A 19,580-nucleotide genomic window follows, 5' to 3' on the forward strand; every position below is an offset into this window, starting at 1 on the left:
CACACACACACACACACACACACACACACCACCCTGCAAGGCCAGAACGTTTTCCTTTCCCTCCCTTTCCATCCCAAATAGGATATCCCCTGTGGCGCTCAGTAGATATTTCTAGATTAATAAAGTTAGGCCATGAGTCTAATTAGGCTTCTGGGGGAGTAGTTCCCTGGGGATTAGAGTGACCTCAGACCCTGACTCTGTTGAAGTCCAGATACAGTGTCTTGACTTAGAGACCTTAACAGACACTAGCAGCCTAAAGCCACAACAGCTGTTTCCAGCCATCTGAAGATGGCAGTGAATGCTTCTGGAAGAATATAGTGTGTCCAGAATGAACTGTCTGTCCCTTCTAGGGAGCCCACCAAAGCTTCACACTAGTGCGTGGGGATCCTAGCTTTCCTGTATGGATTGGGCTGGTGGGGTCCCCCTGGTGGCTTCAACCCTTTGGAGCTTTGATCTCTTAAAGGTCACTCCTAAGCTCTCCCTTTGGGTGTTTCACTCATCCTCTGTCATTTCCTGTTGTCCCTCCCCTCCTACGTCCCCTTTGCACTTCTCATTATTTTCCAAATGTGTCATGTGCCCTGGTCTTTGGACATGTTGCTTCTTCTGCTGGGGTCACTCTGCCCATGTTCTGTATCCCAGACTCCTCATTCTCCAGCTCTTTGCCAAGTCACTTCCTAACTCACCCAGGAGGACTGGGCAGGTCCCTCTTCAACCATCCTTAATTTTTACTCTGTCAGACCCCTCTTTTGGGCCACCCCTCATACTCTAGTATGATTGGTTGCATGTTTCTTCTGCTAAACTGGTGGCTTTCAAGATTTTTTGACAGCCACTCGAAACAAATATTTTACGTATGACCGAATGTGTCTGTGTGTGTATATATGTACACACATGAAATCTTGCACAGTTTGGAATTGTGATAATATCTGTATAAGATGTGAACAGTCTGTAAGAAAAAAATGCATAGGGCAATTTACTCAAGTTGTAGCACATTTAATTTCAGGAGTGTTTGCTTTCAACATATCCACCATCACTTTGGATACCAGGCATAACCCTGTTGATACCATTCAGTATAATGCAGGGTGGCTTATTACCTGGAAAAGAAAAAGAAAAGAGAACAAATCAACCAATGTTTTAACTTAAAATTATTGCATTTCATAAATTATTTACCTCTAACACCTAAGATAATTTATTAAAAATTGATCCTGGGCAAGGACTTTATAGCAACAAGTGAAGGAAACAATGCTTCCCTTTATGCTTTGATGCACTCTGACTATATTTTCCTCCTCCCTCCCTCCTTCTCTTCCTCTCTTCCTCTCTCTGCCTCTCTTTTCCTCCTCTGCTCCCTCCCTCCTTTGTGCCCCCAGATCCTCTGTGTTCCCCCCTACCTCCCTCCTCCCCACCTTCCCCTCCATTCCTTTTTCTCTCTCTTACACTGATTGATTTCATAGTCAACAAAATGGGTCACAACCTATAGTTTGAAAAACACCATTCAGGACTCGAAGTTCCTTGAGGGCAGTGACTATGTCACTGAATCATTTTATCTTCATATTTCCAAACCCTGGCACTAATCCTAGCTCTCAATAGCCTCCCAGTAAATGTTTTCCGAATGAATGGGCCTCAGTTAAGAAGCTCTACAGCCACTGGGATTCCGGAAGGGACGGGGGAAGTGAATAATTTATCACAGACTTCCCAGGAACTCCTGCTGTCCTCCAGACACTAGGGCCATTGTGGATGTGTCTGGGAAGCCCTGCTCTCCCTGCCCTGCCTTCTCCCTCCCACCAGTTTCCAGGAGAGAGGGCAGGAGGTTTAATGAAGTTCAGAGATTTCCCAAGGCAGAAGTGGATTCATCAGGTTCTCAGGTGGATATTTGTCAAGGGGCGAATGTTTTTAAAAAAAAATGGAAGAAAGCGAGATTCTCAACAAGCCCTCTGTTTGATTTTATATATGTAAACTTTGTCCTCCTAGTACCTGGATCCTTGCTGCTCCTTCTACGGCCGCGGCTCTGCCATTTTTCAGCCCATCTGTTAGACCCTGACCACTTCTGACTTTTTTTTTCTTTTTGAACACTCTAAATCTCTATTATACTGTGCCCCATGCCAGGATTTTTCCATTTGGGGGTAGAAAAAAAATCCCCAAGCCCACCAAAACCCTGTGGGTTGGTTTCCTGTCCAGCTGGCTTACTGTTCCCTAGGATTTTATTCCCATCATCAAAGTGGCTTGACAGACCAAGAACAAACCTCTGGCTCACCCTGAACTCACAGTGTACCATTTCCAAGTCAGAACAAACATCAAGTAACAGTGAGAGAGAAAGAGAGAGAACAAAATGATTTTCCTGACCTAGAAGCCAGTTCAGAGTGAGGCCCAGCTCTGAATCCAGACAGGGATGTCATGTGGCTGTGGCCGTGGCTCTGGCTGTGGCCGTCCTTGGGTTTGGAGGCATGAACAGTGGACTCCAAGCCAGAATTTCTGTCTCAGTGGGTCTCAAAGGAGAAGCCATGGACGGACTCCTTTATGGCCCCAGATCCTCTGTTTCCTGGAATCAAGAGCAGCAGCATTCGAGGGAACACCCCACAATCTCAATGAGTGCATCAGACTTGGCCCAGAGCCTCTCCATTATGGGGGCAGTCAGAGTGGTCCCTGGAGTGTCCCAGGAGGCCAGCAAGGTCACCAGCCTGTGCCAGGTCCAAAAAAAGATGCAGAACACTTCAGCCAGGTAGGCAGGGGGGCTCTAAAAATTGCCAACCTTTTCTCTACTCATTTAGAAATCCTAAAAAATATATTAACTTAGCTAAAAATCTCATGGAAACTAGGCTCCTCGTCAGAGTTGAAAGTCAAACCAGCTTCCCCAAAATTTCCCTTTATGGTTCTGTATGGCTGTACCAACAGAAGAACATCCAGGGTGAGAGGCTGTGACTCTGAGGCCACATGGGAGCAGGCAATGCATTTTTCCACTAAGAAGAACCCAGTTAGCATGAGGCATCCCATCTCCTGAAGGCCTGGCCTGCCTTCTTCTTCTTCCTGCTTTTCAACACATTCTCGCATCTTCCCCTCCTGATCTCCCCAGGTCTGTAGACAGGCCAGACTAATTACTTCCCATATCTATTGCCCCCTCTCAAAATGCCCTTCCCCATCAACTTTGTCTAGCTAAAATCTTCCCAGCGTTCACAGCCCGGTTGGAATTACATCTTCATAAACCTTTCCCATTGCTCCAGTCCGCCCTGATGTTCTTTCTCTTCACTCCTTGCATCCTGTCCCAAAGTTTGCCCTTATTTTTGTCTCCATAAGTGGACAGAATTCTCTGAGGTCAGAAATCATCTCCTGGGGGCGCCTGGGTGGCTCAGTCGTTAAGCGTCTGCCTTCGGCTCAGGTCATGATCCCGGGGTCCTGGGATTGAGCCCTGCATCGGACTCTCCGCTCAGCGGGAGGCCTGCTTCTCCCTCTCCCACTCCCCCTGCTTGTGTTCCCTCTCTCACTGTGTCTCTGTCAAATAAATAAATAAAATCTTAAAAAAAAAGAAGAAAAGAAATCATCTCCTGTACCTCACTTCCCAGCACTTAGCTCAAAGCCGGGTGCTCAGGGAATTCCATCGGCTCTCTGTAGGCCGCTTACTCGGCCCTGTACTAGATATCTGATGATTCATTAACCCCCAGCGTTGGCTTTTCTCACTTTTGTTCTTGAGTGGTCCTTTCTTTGGCAGAGGGAAGTCCTACCTGTTAAACAGTGGAAATGCCAGAATTGCAAATTATATCATTAAAGAAGTTTTCATAAGCTGTGGGTCTTTCATAGGGAGTAGAAGAATAAGGACAGGAGTTAGGATTGAGAGACCTGGGGAAAACGAGATACAAACAAAAGATAGGGGCAGGATTGGGAAGAAAAATTCCAAATAGATAAAAGTTTTAAGCAACAACAACAAAAAATGGAACTGTGAAGTACTACAAGAAAATATGGGAAAATTCTAAATTATGGATACTAAATTACCTATCTATATAATCTTGAAGAAGGTTTAGACTTTGTAAGCATGATATAAAACCCAGGAGACACAAATAAAAATACCAGTATATTTGGCTGCATAGAACTAAACATTTTTGACTTGTAAAAAATTTATAAAGTTGAAAGACAAATGATAAACTGTAAAAATATTTGTAGCACATGTGACAAAGAATAGATTTCCTTAATACACAGAGAGCTCCCAAAAATCAACAAGAAAAAGACCAACAACGTAATGGACAGAGAAATTGAATACATTTCACAGAGCAGGAAATTCAGATATCTTTTTTGAAAAGCATGTGAAGTGATGATCAGCCTCACTTACAACAAAATAATTGCAACATAAAAATGATGAGATACTGTTTTTCACTTATCATCTTGGTAAAAGTCAAAAAGTTTAATAGTCCACTGTGTTGGTCAGGTTGTGGGAGACTAGAATTCTGACATGCTGTTGGTGAAAGTGTAAATTGGTACAGTCTCTTTGGAGAGCATCTTATTAAAAGCAGTCATAGTTTTAAATGTGCAAATATCTTGATCCATCCATTCAGCTTCTAGGAATTTCTCCCCTGAGTACTCACTGATATGCACAAAACTGATGTATATATACATTCCTTATTGTTTTTAGCAAAATATCTTAAACAATCTGAATTCTTTCAAAAGAGGATTGGTATCTCCATGGCATGGAGCAGTCTACAACCATTGAAAAATGAGGCAGATCTCTGTTTTTATTTTTATTTTTTAAGATTTTATTTATTTGTCAGAGAGAGAGAGAGTGCGTGCACAAGCAGGGAGAGCGACAGGCAGAGGGAGAAGCAGGCTCCCCACCGAGCAAGGAGCCCGGTGCGGGACTCGATCCGAGGACACCGGGATCATGACCCAAGCCAAAGGCAGACGCTTAACCAAATGAGCCAGCCAGGTGTCCCCAGATCTCTGTTTTTAATGGCATGATGTCGAAAATACGTAAGTGAGAAAAAGTAATGCCTAGAACTTACTATATAGTAAACTACTATTTGTGTAAAAATAAGTGGGTAGCTATAGATAGATGCTTGTAAATGAACAGAATGAGCCTGGAAGGACATACTGAGAAGTAGTAATAGTGGTTGCCTCGGGGGAACAGAAGGTGAGTAGAGGGCAGTGGGTGGAAGAGAACTTCATTTTCACCGCATGCCCTTTTGTACTGACTTATTTTTATACCATGTACACATGTTACCTATTTTTTAAAGCTGATTTATAAAAAATAGCTACGTGCAGGTATGAAATTAGGCCAAATGTGAGGTATGCATATAAATTAGGAGTTATGGTAGGGTAGGAGTGGAAGCAAACAGATAACTGTAGAGGAAGCAAGTCAGTAGCACAGAAGCGAGGCAGGTCAGCCACAGAGAGACCTGGACACAAGACAGTTTTGAGTCAAAAGGACCTGATTTGCTTTTCATGCGAGAGCATATGCCAGCCCTAGATATGGGCAGTTCAGGATAGAGTAGGAATAAATTTTAGGGAAATGGTAAGACTGTTCAAATGCAGGGAATGGGGAGGATGGGTTTAGGGGTCAGGTAAATAGAATTTCATTAGCCAGAACACTTGTGCCACTCCCTACTCTCAGGCTGGAAGCAGAGAAGGCAGGGAGCGAACACTGACGGAGCGTCTGCCGTGGCCCAGCAGCGAGGCGGAAATTCCGGTTGCCGCACCACGCCGGAAGTCACACGGTGACTCACCATGCAGTGATTAGGGTTTCCATTGTACCGGTCAGGAATATGACTCAGGTCACAGAAATAAGCAGCAAAGCCAAGATTCAAACCCAGATCTGTCCCTTCTCTTTTTACTACCTGTACTGAATTATCAGTACACCAGGGAGGCCCTTTTCATGGTCAGTCTGAACCTGGGCTCAGAGCCAGGGGGACCTTCAGCACTGTTCTCAAAAGAAAGTCTTCATTCTTCCTTTTTTATCCAGACCCCTAAATCCAAGCCCACTTACTTTTTCCAGCGTGTGGTTCAAAGAGTAAAGTGAACTCCATTTACTGAAAGAAGAACTTTCCATTCATTGGGAAAGGAATGTCTGTCGCAGGGTTTGTTAGTGCTTCCGTGTGTTTGTTTTTCAGCTGGTTTTTTTAAGTCCGTAGGTATGGTTTGTCCTATGGCAGTGAGTTCTCCTTCTCCAAAATGCTCAGTCAGTGACACTCGTAACCAGTGATTCCCTCCCCCCCCAATATGTCCACTAAAGCAGAAAAATAACAGAATCTAATTCCCCCTGCCAGCCTCCTTGTTTTCAAATAACTGGGAGAGGATACCGGGTTTTGTTTGTTTTCAGTTTGTTTTATTTGGAACCAGAGCATAGAGTTTTATCTGTTTTGTGCATGCGTATCCCCAACCTCCACCATATGCTCTAGGATTTCATTTCCTTATTTGACTTACTGACATGTTTCTACTATTGGCGATTTTCTGTCTTTTTTAGCATTTGCCGTAACTCCCTAAGCCTCATGATGTGCCTGTCAGAAAATACCTTTTTCTCTTCTGTGACCCAGGCCTCAGGGAGAGAAAATATCAATTTATCTCCTGTTCTTTACCTTTCTAGGCAAAATCCATGTTTGGTGACCAGAGCTGTATATATTGACATTCTCTTCCTGTTGACTCGCTGCCTTGACAAACCCACGAAAGGCACAGAGCCAGGTATGACTCATAGTTATATCATATTTTGGAATGATTATGGATCTTTGAAATACAGGTGGGGCTTTGAGTGGCTCTACCACACACTGCCCCCCAGCTTCTACTTTTGTAAAACTAACCACACATCAAAATGAGGCATGGTGTCATACGGTTCCCTCGTAGAAGCTTCTCCAGGAAACTTGCCCTTGTTTAGTTGGAAGTTTGCCATTTATTTTCTATTTGGTCATTCAGGAAGGAGTTTGGACTATACCCAGATACCCTCTGTTTCAGAGACCTTGGTTTTTTTCCTCTTCCATGCATCATTTTCTTTGAAATTCATCATTTTCAATAACGGAGAGTCCATTCTGCTCCATTCCGCGGAGCTAACTGAGCTGGGTTCGTTTGATCCTGGAGTCTGGGTACCTGAGACTCAGTCCCAAATCCACCCTTCACTGCCTTAAGCTCTGACTTGAGATGTGTTCCTCGGTCATATATGTTTTCCTGGTATGGGGCGCCAGATCCATATACCGTTGTTCTGTTTTAATCACGATTCACAGAGTGGTTTTCTTAAAATGGAGAAGGGCAACTCCAAATTAAAAAAAAAATTTTTTTTGATGTGTTTATATAAGAGGCTGCAGGAAGTGCTGTACATGAGCTCCAGGCCACAGACTGAAACTGATTTCCATCAACACAAACTGGAATGCAGGGTAATGAGCCTGCAACTGGTTAAAATCAGCCTCTTCTAATTGATTAGGCCTGTCTAAAGGAGGCTACAATTACAAAGTCACATTCTGAGTACAAGCAGGCCAGGCCTTTCCTCTGTTACATTTAGTCTGTCAATGATTTGTTGTCTTCAGTAAATATATTCAGGCTGTCAGAGTCCAGCTCTGTCCATATGGAACCCTGTTCCCAAATTCAAACCAATTTAAAGTGCTTTGAGGGGGAGGTGCGAAACCACCTCACCCGGATCAATGTATATTAGCCCACAAAGACCCTGTGGCCATGCAGAGGTAAGAAGAACACGCCTGAACTTTCATCAGCTCCATAGCCCTGCAGAGGGGCAGCTATTGTATCCGTTTAATAGAATAGGATCGTATAGTTTTATAGCTGTAAAACAGTCCTAGTTTATGCCTCTTGTCCCAGCGTAATTATTAAGAGTGCCTCCCCTTTACCCTTGAAAGTGTCCAGGTTTGCACCATATATTATAGATCACCCCCGCTGTAAGGGACCTCAGGGTTGCGCCACCTTATTTTACACTTGGGCTAACTGGGGTGCAGAGATTATAAATCAGATGTTACCAAGTAAGTTGGTTCGGGTTTCCTCTATTTTTGTATTTCAGTTCCAAATTCCATATATCTTGACAGTACTTCTCTGCTTAGTAGCTAAAGGACTTTGGCCTTGAAAGAGTTGCTCACAACTAACGAGTCCAGGCTTTGGAATCCTCTTGGAGTTGTGTGGTTGACCGTAATCATCAGTTTATTTGAACTAAGTTTCTCTTAACGTATTTTACGTATTTTAACCTTTATTCCTTGTCTGGAGGGATTAACCCTTGAATGTTGTGGGCAAAATCCATGTTTGGTGGATTCTCTATTCTCCAACCACCCGCCCTTTACTGATGCTTGGGCTCCTCCATGAAGACGTTGGCCTTTTTGAGCCATCCTTTCCTCCAGTCTTGTGTTATAGAAGAGTTTGTACCCCAGTTGAATGTGATCACAGCTGTGGTTTATTTTACTCAGCTGTATCGTACTTGCATTGATGCATCATTCCTCTTACTAAGTCATTACTCTGAGGAGGAGGATACTCTGAGGAGGAGGTGGGTGCTCTTGCCTTTATTCTAGTATGACACCTATCGCTCGAAATATTTTATCCCGCATTGCCCATTGTGGCAGTCACTAGCCACATGTGGCTCCTAAGCACTTGGGATGGGCCGATCCAAATGGGAATGTTTTGGATGAATAAAATACACACCCAATTTCAAAGAGTTAGTATGAAAAAAAGAATGTAAAATTTCTCGTTCACTTTTTATATTGATTGCATGTTGGAATGATACTATTTTTGATATATTAGATTAAATATATTATTAAAATTAATTTCACCTATTTCTTTTTACTTCAAAAAATGTGGCTGCTGGAAAATAAAAAATTGTATATGTGGCTCATATTATCTTCCTATCAGACAAGTAAGGATTTTATCCAGTCCTTTGGGGTTTGCCCACATAAGCCACAGATGTGTGTGTATATGTGTGTCTATCTGCATGAATGTTATATAATCATTTAATATACATCCACACAAACAGTGGTAATAAATTTTCCTCCTTTGAGGATGGAACTAGATTTTTAGAACTAACCAAATGTCAAATACGATGGCGATTAAGATGGACGGCACTGTTTAAGAAAAAAATAAACTGTGAACTTAAAGAAATGAAATCTATTCTTATGTGTTTCATAAATTATTTCCAAAGGCAGCTTGAGCAACAGCTAAATATGTTACCAAACAAGGCGATCACTTACTTAGATATGTAGACTTCAATATGATTTCAAAATAATGTCATGACATTATAGTGTTACCCTGCAAGTACCTTGAAAGAATGGATCATGCCTTAGATTCTTCATCCCTCAGCTAAGCACATAGCAGGCCCTCGTTAAATGAGTTGGTTATTAACTGATTGAAATGCACAGTTTTCCTCAGTTTTTAGGATGGTAACAGTTGTCATCAAAATACAAAGTCTTATTTAAATTCATGCATCAATCAGTTGTAAATTCATTTTCTGAATTCAAATGTTATGTTTATATCATGTGTTGTCATGTTCATTTCATGTCTGTAAATGTGTACATATCTACCTCCATTATTAGCTCACAAAGCTCTGAGTAGGGAGTATATCGTTTAGGCTCTAAAGCCGTAGCCCTGGGTTTGAATCCCAGATCTGCTGTTTAGCTTTGTGACCTTAGGCAAGTCATTGAACCTCTCGGAGACAATTTTTCTCAATTGTAATTGGGGGTGGTGACAGGATCTACATCTTATAGTGGAAGTTGACGAATTTATGTAAATTCCTATGTAAGGAATGTGCTTTGCATCACACAGAATAAGTGCTCAATAAATATTAGCTACTGTTAATATTATTATGATCCTCATTATCATTAGCTAGAAACCATGCATCTGTCTAGTCCCCTGCAGCCCCTTACATTCACAGCTCTCTTACTTTAAACATCTTCAGGAAAGAAGAAATGTCTGCTTTCCTGGGAAAATACTGAAAGATGGCATAGCCGTCGTAGAATGTCAGGAAATCCACTTGATTAAGGCTGCTCCTGCCCCTTTGAGTCCAAAAAAGGATCATTTTTGTTGTTCATGTATTTTTTCATTCATCAGAAGTGACATGCTAACATCAGACACGTTGAGCACCTATAGCTAGAGACACACATACATGGGTTTTGGGCTTACAAGTAGGGGCAGTAAGAGATTACAGGTGCTGTAAAGGAAGTGTTTATGGGATACATTGGAGGCACCAAAGACTGGAAGGTCATTTCTACTTGGGAAGACAGGAAGGCTTCATAGAGGAGAAGGTAGTTGAGCAGAGTTTTGAGGGTGAGTAGAGATTCACCACATGGGCAAGGTGAAGGTGGGCATTATAGATAGAGGGAGGAGCATGGCCAGAGCTACAGAGGCACAAGTCAGCACAGCCTTCAAAGTGCAAGGGCAGTGACCAGAGTGTTGGGTTCAAGACCAGGCAGGTGTGACTGGAAGTCACAGAGGCAGGAACTCAATCATGAAGAACCTCATAGGCCAATCTGAGGAGCTTGTAGTTGACTTTATAGACAAAGGAGATTATTGAAGGATATAAGACAGAGAGTCACACCAGGTGGTTTTTAAGACAAGGTGACATTTCATGCCCTCATCCTCCTAGAATGCTTAGAACCTTATGAACTAAGTTCCTATTGTCGCCAAAAAAGAATGTAACTGAAAATCCATTCGTGGATTGTCAGGGGGATTTGTACAGACATTGTGATCATCAGCACTGGGGGTCTGGGAGGTGGGAGTGGGGAACAGAGAACCAGACTGAAGGTAAAGGCCGCAGAGTGCTAAAAATAGCTGTCTTCGAATGGTGCCATCATGGGGGAATTCCTCCTCTTATTTCCATTGTACAGATCTTAAACACCATAATTCTGCTTTATTCATATGAGAGTACGTATTTGTATTTCAACAGTAAATGTATCTAACTATGACTCTTGAAGGCGATTAATTATTCCAAAAGAAATGAAGTAGTATCCATCTCAGGGACACATTTTTGGTTGGAGGAGGATCTGTCCATCTCCTCTCACTGTTCTGTACGTGACCTTGGAAGGCTATGTCCACCTCTAAACTGTCTCAGAACCAGGTTGAGGGGCTGGGGGCATAAACAAGGAGAAAAACAGTGAAGGGGAAAGGCAGGGAAGACGATTAGAAAAGCTTAAGATAATGATGTGTTTTGTGTGATTCAGACTTTTATCTTAGTGCTTCCCCACCCTTTGAGGTTTCCTCAGCCATTAACTAGGTTTTAAAAATTCCAGATCTGGGGGTTTTGTTTTGAGTTCCAAAGTGATTTAAACCCACAGGACTCTCTGTCCCTTGTATTCTTTTTCCTCTTCTGAATCCAGCTGTCATCATTCGTATACATCAGTTTCCTGCTAGAAAGAAAATTATAGTCTCCAGGTGGAGTCGGGGGATGAGGAAGATGAGGCCTGATTGCACACGCACTCTGGGGCTGCCTTGCAGGCCTGGGCAGGGATGCAGAGACTGAGAGCTTTCACTGTCATTGGAAACCCACCTCCCATTTGTCCTCTCAGCTTGGACACTCTCCATCCCACTCCGCCGCGTATAAGTGATCTCGAAAGGCTGTTTCCCTGCCCCTGAAATGTATATAGGATGCCCAGCATACTCTCGTCCTCAGGGAACATTTTCAATACCTTCTTCCTTGTGGGGATCATAATAACTATGACCAACAATTACTGAGCACCTAACTCTGGGCCAAGCATTGTGCCAAGCATCTTGCATGCATCAGTGAGGGAGGTACTAGTGGTTCCTCATGTCAGACATGAGGAAACCCAAGGCGAAGAGACAACTGGCCAAGTGTCACGTGCGTAGCAGGAGGGCAGAGCCTGACCTCTCGGGGCACTTACCCCATGGCTCCACAGCACAATCAGGGCCAGAATCAGGAACACCATTACCTCGGGGAGGGTGCCCTAGAACCCTCTTGGTTGTTCCAACTTCCCAGTCCTCTTCCTCTCCTGTAGAACCCCCAGGCCTCAGAGAGGGATCCCCTTCATAGGAGCTTCTGGATCACATGCTCACATGGGCACTTTCTTGCCCGCATTTCTGTCTCCCGTGCCGGCAGTATGTGGAATACCATGAGGGTGTACCTGGGACAGAAGCAGTTACTAGAAAGAGAGAGCTTGACCGCTCCCAGGCAGCCACCTGCCCTTTCTCTCTTTGGAAGTGGACCCACGGCCACCGCATGAAACACTTCCCAGTACCAGGCTGCTGGCGGCTGTGTTTTGTGGTTTCTTTGTTAGTTGGGATTTATAGCTCAGATCTCATCATTCTGCCAAGTGCAATAAACATTTTGTTTTACTGGAATGTAACTTTTATTATTGTTATTATTTTTCTTCTCAATGCCTTAAAAGTGACCAGCTTGAGAGTGTGAAGTCAGAATCCCTAAATAGTCTGAATGCCAAGTTAGTGCGCTCTGTAGATCAGTTTAAGATTAGAAGACAGGCTCTCATTTATTACCACTTGTATTTATATAATGGAAGTTAGGTAATGTAAGCGCTCCCAAAGTCCAGCTCAGATGGATGATGATGGTGGTTAAACAGTAAAACCTGTGACAAGTATCCAACAATGCCTTGCATTTGTACGGCCTTGAACATGAATAATATATGTGTGACATGAATAAATATAAGGTCAGTGATTTTTATGACATACTAACTTCCTTTACCTAAGTTCCTGGGAAATATAGCCAAACAATTACAGAGAATGAAAACACTGGCAACTTACAAACACCTGCTTTGATTATTTGGTCTAATTAGGTTAAATTTAACCAATCCCATCTGAACAAATTGAAAACAATTCTTATCTGTTCCCTTGGTCATGTATTTTATCGGTGTTGGATGCAGATGTGTTTAATATGACACAGTTGGTGCTATTCTCTCAGCTCTGGGTGGGAGATAAAAGGGAATCGAGAACATATTTTTAGAGTCTTCTGGGGACTTTTTATTTCTGGGCCTGCAGCTATGAAATTTCAAGGAAAAAAAAACAGGCTTTGTTGTCAATAAATTAGTTGCTTTTCTCCAAAACACTGAGACTGTCATCTGAACAGTTGCTTTTGCCAAAAGTATCTTTCCCAGGGAACAGTGAGCTCCCAAAATAAGCAGATGATTCTAGCTGCCTTTCGGAAGTCAGAATAATACAGGATGTGTTATTAGATCGCTAGGTTCATGTGGTGTTTACCTCTCGTTAATTCCAAGCCTGGTGCTGAGGACATAAGCCCACAGTTCTTAGAATTTTAGAGTTTAGAGACCATTTAATCAGTAGGTAGAATGGAAATGATAGCAATTAAGTGACTTGCCCAAGGTCACATAGCTGGTTGGTGAAATAGTCAAGCTTCCTTGGCTCCTGGTCCGCTGCCTATTTCTGTGACCAAAATTAAGAACCTCTAATAGTGTGAGTTGGGCTGAGTGTCTGGATCTGTCATGGAACCATGTCATGAAACTGTCTTACCTACATTTCCACCCCAGGAGTACAATACTGTTCACATGAGCAACCTCAGAACAGTTGTGATTTCGGTTTTTCCTCTGTGTTCTTGTCTTGCCCCACTCTAGCAGCCCTCATCACAGATAATCTGAAACTAGTTACCTAGTGTCAAGTAAATTACTTAAGCAAGCTGTTTTTGAAAGCTTATTCTAGATATCTCAAATAAATGGAATCATACAACATGTGGCCTTTTGTGTCTGGCTTCTTTCACTTAACAGTGTTTTCAAGGTTCATCCATGTTGTATCATGAATCAACACTATTCTTTTTTATGGCAGAATAGTATTCCACTGGATCAGTATACCACATTTTGCTTATTCATCAGTTGATGGTCATTTGGGTTGTTTCTACTTTTTGGCTATTATGAATAATACTATTATAAGGATTCATGGACAAGTGTTTGTGGGGATGTATGTTTTGAGTTCCCTTGGGTATTGACCTAGAAGTAGAATTGCTGGGCATATGCCAACGCTAAGTTGAACTTTTTGAGGAATTGGCAAACTGTTTCCAAAGAGACTACATCATTTTACATTCCTGCCAGCAGTGTATGAGGGTTCCAGTTTCTCCACATCCTTGACAGCACTTGTTATTGTCCATCTTTTTTTATTATTGCCGTCTTGGTAGGCATGAAGCAATATTGCATTGTGCTTTTTGATTTGCATTTCCCTTATGGCTAGTGATGTCAAACATCTGTTCTACTGCTAACTGGCCCTTTGTATATCATCTTTAGGGAATTGTCTGTTCAGATCCTTTGCCCATTTTTAAATTGGGTTGTTTGTCTTTTTATTCTTGAGTTATAAGAGTTCTTTATATATTCTGGATATTAATCCCTTATCAGATATATATGATATACAACTATTTTCTCCCATTCTGTGGGTTGTCTTTTCACCTTCTTGATAATGTCCTTTGATGTACAGAAGTTTTTAGGTTTGATGACATCCAGTTTATCTATTTTTCTTTTGTTGCTTATGCTTTTGACATCAAATCTAAGAAACCATTGCCTAATCCAAGGTCATGAAGATTTGTACGCATGTTTTCTTTTAAAGACTTTTATAGTTTTACCTCTTCACATTTAGGTTTCTGATCCATTTTTTCTCAGATTTATTTATTTTAGAGAGAGAGAGAGTGAGTGAGCGGTGGGGAGGGCCAGAGGGAGAGAGAGAGAGAGTCTCAAGCAGACTCTGTGTTGAGCACAGAGCCTGTTGCGGGGCTTAATCTCACGACCTGGGCCAAAATCAAGTGTTGGACACTCAACTGACTCTACCACCCAGGTGCCCCAGTTTCTGATCCATTTTGAGTGAATTTTTGTAATTGGTGTGAGGTACAGAACCAACCTCATCCTTTTGCATGTGGCTATGCATTTATCCCAGCACAATTTGTTGAAAAGACTTACTATCCTTTCCTCATTGAATTGTCTTAGTACCCTGGTCAAATGTCAATTGACCATAAATATATGGATTTATTTCTGGACTCTCAATTCTATTCCATTGACCTATATTCTGTCCTTATGCCAGAACCATACTGTCTTGACTCTCACTGCTTTCTAGTAACTTTTGAAATTAGGGTGTAAACCCTCCAACTTTGTTCTGTTTCGAGATTGTTTTGGCTGGGTCGCTTACATTGTCATACAAATCTTAGGAACAGTTTGTCAACTTCTGCAAAAAGGAAAGAAAAACCAGCTAGGATCTTGATAGGTATAGTGTTAAATCTGTAGGTCAATTTGAGGAGTATTGTCATTATAACAATATTATGTCTTCAGGAATTCAGATCAGAACACAGGATGTCCTTCCATTTATTTAGATCTTCTTTCAGTGATGTTTTGTAGTTTTCAGTGTACACATCATGAACATCTTTTGTTAAATAATTTATTCCTATTTTATTCTTTCTGATGCTGTTGTAAATGAAATTATTTTCTTAATTTCAATTTTGGATGGTTTGTTGCTACTGTATAGAAGTACAATTGATATTTGTATATTAATCTTATATCCTACAACCTTACTGAAGTCATTTACTAGGGGTTTTTTTGTGGATTCCTTGGGATTTTCTATAAACGAGATCATGTTATGTGCAACATAGTTTGTACTTCTTCCTTTCCAGTCTGGCTGCCTTTTATTTATTTTTCTAATTGTCTAATTACTCTAGCTAGAACCTCCTGTAGAATGTTAAATAAAAATGGCAAGAGCAGACATTCTTGTCTTTTTCTTGATCTTGGGGGGAGAGAGTTTTCCATCTTTCACCATCGAGCATGTTGTCAGCTGTGGGTTTTTCATAGATATACTTTATCAGGTCGAAGAAGTTCCCTTATTTCTAGTTTGTTGAGTGTTTTTACTGTGAAAGGGTGTTGGATTTTGTCATATTCTTTTTCTATATCTATTGAGATGATCATGTGATTTTTTTTACCTTTATTAATATGATGTGACCCATTAATTTTTATTGCTGGGTAGTGTTCCATTATATGCATGGTTTGTTTATATTAACTCATCAGTTGAAATACATGTGGGCATTTCTACTTCTTGGAGATTGTGAATAATATGGCTCTGAGCATTCATGTGGTCATGTTTTTATTTCCCTTAAGTAAAACTTAGGAAAGTGATCACTGGGTCATATGATAAGGATTACAAGAAACTGCCAAACTTATTTTCCAAAGGGGCTTACCACTTTGCATGCCCACCAGCTCTGTATGAGAGGTCTAGTTGTTCTATTATCCTCACCTCGACTTGTTATTGTCCCTCTAGTAGCTATTTGAGTGAGTGTAGGATATCTCCTTGTAATTTTAATTTGCATTTCCCAATGACGAGTTATTTTGAACATCTTATATATTTTTGGTAAAGTGTCTATTCAAATCTCTGTCACATTTCTTTTTTAAATTGAGTTGTTGGGGCACCTGGGTGACTCAGTCAGTTAAGCATCTGCCTTTGGCTCACGTCATGATCACAGGGTCCTGGGATCGAGCCCCATATCAGGCTCCCTGCTCAGCTGGAAGCCTGCTTCTCCCTCTCTCTCCCCCTCTGCCCCTCCCTGCCGCTCACGTGCTCTCTCTGTCTCTCTCAAATAAATAAATAAAATCTTTAAAAAAAAAGAGTTGTTTATTTTATTGTTGAGTCTTACTATTGAAAGTTCTTTATTCTGGATATAAGTCCTTTATACAAAGAAATACTTTGCAGATATTTTCTACCTATTGTTTATCTTTTCATTTTCTTAACAATGTCTTTTGAAGAGCAAACATTTTTAATTTTGATGAAGTCCAATTTCTTTGTTTTATGCTTTTTGTGCCCTAGTAAAGAAGCCTTTGCCTATCCCAGGGTCACAAAGATGTTCACTCATGTTTTCTTCTACAATTTTATATTTAAGGTTTTATGTTTATATCTTTGATTGACATCAAGCTAGTTTTCATGTAATCTCCTAAGGTTGAAGTTCTCTTTTTAATTTTTTGCATACAAATAACCAATTATTCCAGCCCCAGTATTTCTTCAAATACTTTTTTTTTTTAAGATTTTATTTATTTATTTAATTGACAGAGAGAGAGAGAGACAGCGAGAGAGGGAACACAAGCAGGGGGAGTGGGAGAGGGAGAAGCCGCTTCCCGCGGAGCTGGGAACCCAATGCAGGGCCATGCAGGGCTCGATCCCAGGACCCTGGGATCATGACCCAAGCCGAAGGCAGCCACCCAACAAACTGAGCCACCCAGGCGCCCCCCAAATACTTTTTCCAGCCCTTTCCCTTTTTCCTCTCTTTCTGGGATTCCACTATATGTATATTAGGTCACTGGAAGTTGTCCCACACATCACTGATGTTCTGGGGTTTTTTTTCTGTGTTTCGTTTTTGATAGCTTCTAATTTATGTCTCTGAATTCACTAATCTTTTGCAGTGTCTAATCTGCTAATCCCATCTAGTGTTTTTTTTATTTCGGGTGTTATCTTGTTCATCTCTGTAAAGTTTGTGTCCCTTTAGTATCTTTCATATTTCTCTTCATCATGTTCCATTTTCCTTTGGATTCTTGACCAAATGCCAGCATGCTTATAGTAGCTGTTATCATATCCTTGTCTCTACTTCCATTATTATTGTAATTTGGGGGTCTTTTTATTAAAGGGTCGTATTTCCCCCCCTTTTTTGCATGCTTATTATTAGGTGCCAGACATGTTGTTGAGCATTGGATTTATTTATTCCTTTATTTATTCCTTTAAAGTGTTGGACTTTTTCTCTCAAATAAACCAATAAAATCTTTAAAAAAAAAAAAATGAAATTTGAAAGTCACATTCCAAGATAGGAAAAATCCACCGCTGGAAGAAAAGCAACTGTAGCAAAAACAAAGAAGTGAGTGGTCATCTCATCCAGAGCAGGAGACAGAGCTCCTGCTTGTCCCACAGACAGGTACACTTACTTCCAGGCTCACGTGCAGTGCTCACCCAGCAGAAGGTACTTAACTCCTCCCTCCACGTTGGGGCTGGATTTCACAAGAAATAGCATTCCCCAGACTGTGTGGGGTTGGCCAGCTGCAAACTGCACCTCACAACATCATTCCTACAGGTGTCAGTGTGCAGTCCAGTAGTGCCAGAAACTTCTGCAGCCTTACAATCAGTTTCTCCTGGAACTGTATGTAACCTGTAGTGCAGGCAGGGGACAGAAGTGGGTGCTCCTCGCTTCTCCCTTATCACAGGAGATGTGACAGAGCTAAGCACCAGTTATTTAAAGGAACCCTCCCAGCCAGCTACCTCCTCTCAAATTGGTTTCACTCTGTATCTCATCGCCTTAGGGCTTTTTTGGGGCGGGGGGGGGGGGGGGGGGGGGGGGGGGGAAGGCAAATCTAAACAGGGATGTCTACGGTGTGGTGCCAGGGAAATTCCTGATTTCCCAGTCTTGTCCCAAGTAGCCTCTCCCTGACAAAGAACCAGCAACAGTGTTTGCTTAGAAGTAATTTTCTGTTTGTGCCTTTGGGTTTTCATGTGTTTATCCACAAGCATTTCCTGACGTCCCCCCTGTGTTGAGCAGAGGTGGGGATGGGATGGTGGGTGGAGTCCAGAAGTAAAAGTTGGTCCCACCCGGCGCCTGATGAGCTCATGTTTAGCCGGCCCAAATCCTTTCGGAGCTCCCAACCAGAGCAGGCTCCCAAGCCCAGGGATTATGTTATTTCTCGGGGTGACAAGATAGTTTTCAGATGGTCTTCTTCAGAAGCTCATCGTCCTTCCCCAGCAGCGGATAAGGAATTCTGTGCTTGAAAAATACATGCCTTTGAGAATATGCTGGGGGCAAGGGAAGGAGGGAATATTTTCAAAGGGATGTGTGTCTGGTCCACACCTGTGTCAGCAGGGCACGAAGGGGTTCTTCTGGAAACGAGGCAAGAAATAAGCAGCCAGCACCAGTTCAGCGTGCTTCTTGAGACAGTCTCCAGATCCTTCCGCCCGGTCATCCTACATGTTTGTTGTTGGAGGGGCCCCTAGGGTCAGGATTACAGTGTATTGGGAGGGACCGAGGATTAAATAGAAGAATGGAATTTCCCTTCGATAAGGAGAAGCCAACATTTATTAAATCAGTTGATTTGTTGTTGTTGTTGTTATTGTTGAAGTTCCTATGGTTTCCTTTGCTTCCCAAATATATTTTTTTTAATGACAAATTGCATAACAGGACATTAACATTCACAGAGCGAACAAATTATCATCCGTGATTATTTTTAGAACCAGTTTATCAACTGTTTGAGGTAAGAACTTTTGTTGGATCTGATTACAGATCTCTCGGACCAGAGCTACACTTCTTTGAAATAGAAAAAACTGGCCACCTTGCTCTGCATTAAAGGTGAAATCTGCTTTATATTTTCTCACCCCCTACTTTTTTAAGGAGGGTAGAGGTTCCGGAACTTTTCTTGACCTACTGGTGTCAGACAGTTCAGAGCCTTTTCAATATGTGAAAGAGAAATGCAGCCATTCATTCACTCATTCAGTTGAGGCAGAGGGAGCATGTGCAAGGTCGGGCAGAATGGAGAAACTCAGGCTGATTCTCATGGCAAGTGAGCATGAGCGATCTCATTGCCATTTACACAGTAGTATCCCAGTTAAGTGACTTATTCCATAGCAGGGAAACTATTTTTTTCTGTTTGGCTGGCCTTTTCAATCCTGGGAAGGATCCTTCCCTCCTCATGGGTGCCCATTGCTACTTAGAAGTAGAACAACTTCATGGT

General features: G+C 41.9%; 1 protein-coding gene across 1 annotated transcript in view; it reads left to right on the top strand.

Annotated features, from left to right (window-relative positions):
• Window positions 1–19,580, top strand: part of THADA (THADA armadillo repeat containing) — a 223,448-nt gene that overhangs the window by 137,790 nt on the left and 66,078 nt on the right. Inside the window, exon 6 of the mRNA XM_032397354.1 lies at window positions 6,557–6,651. Coding sequence (XP_032253245.1) covers window positions 6,557–6,651 — 95 coding nt within the window. The remainder of the gene's footprint in view (window positions 1–6,556; window positions 6,652–19,580) is intronic.

Source organism: Phoca vitulina, unplaced genomic scaffold (genome assembly GCF_004348235.1).
Source record: "Phoca vitulina isolate PV1807 unplaced genomic scaffold, GSC_HSeal_1.0 scaffold98, whole genome shotgun sequence".
NCBI lineage: Eukaryota > Metazoa > Chordata > Mammalia > Carnivora > Phocidae > Phoca > Phoca vitulina.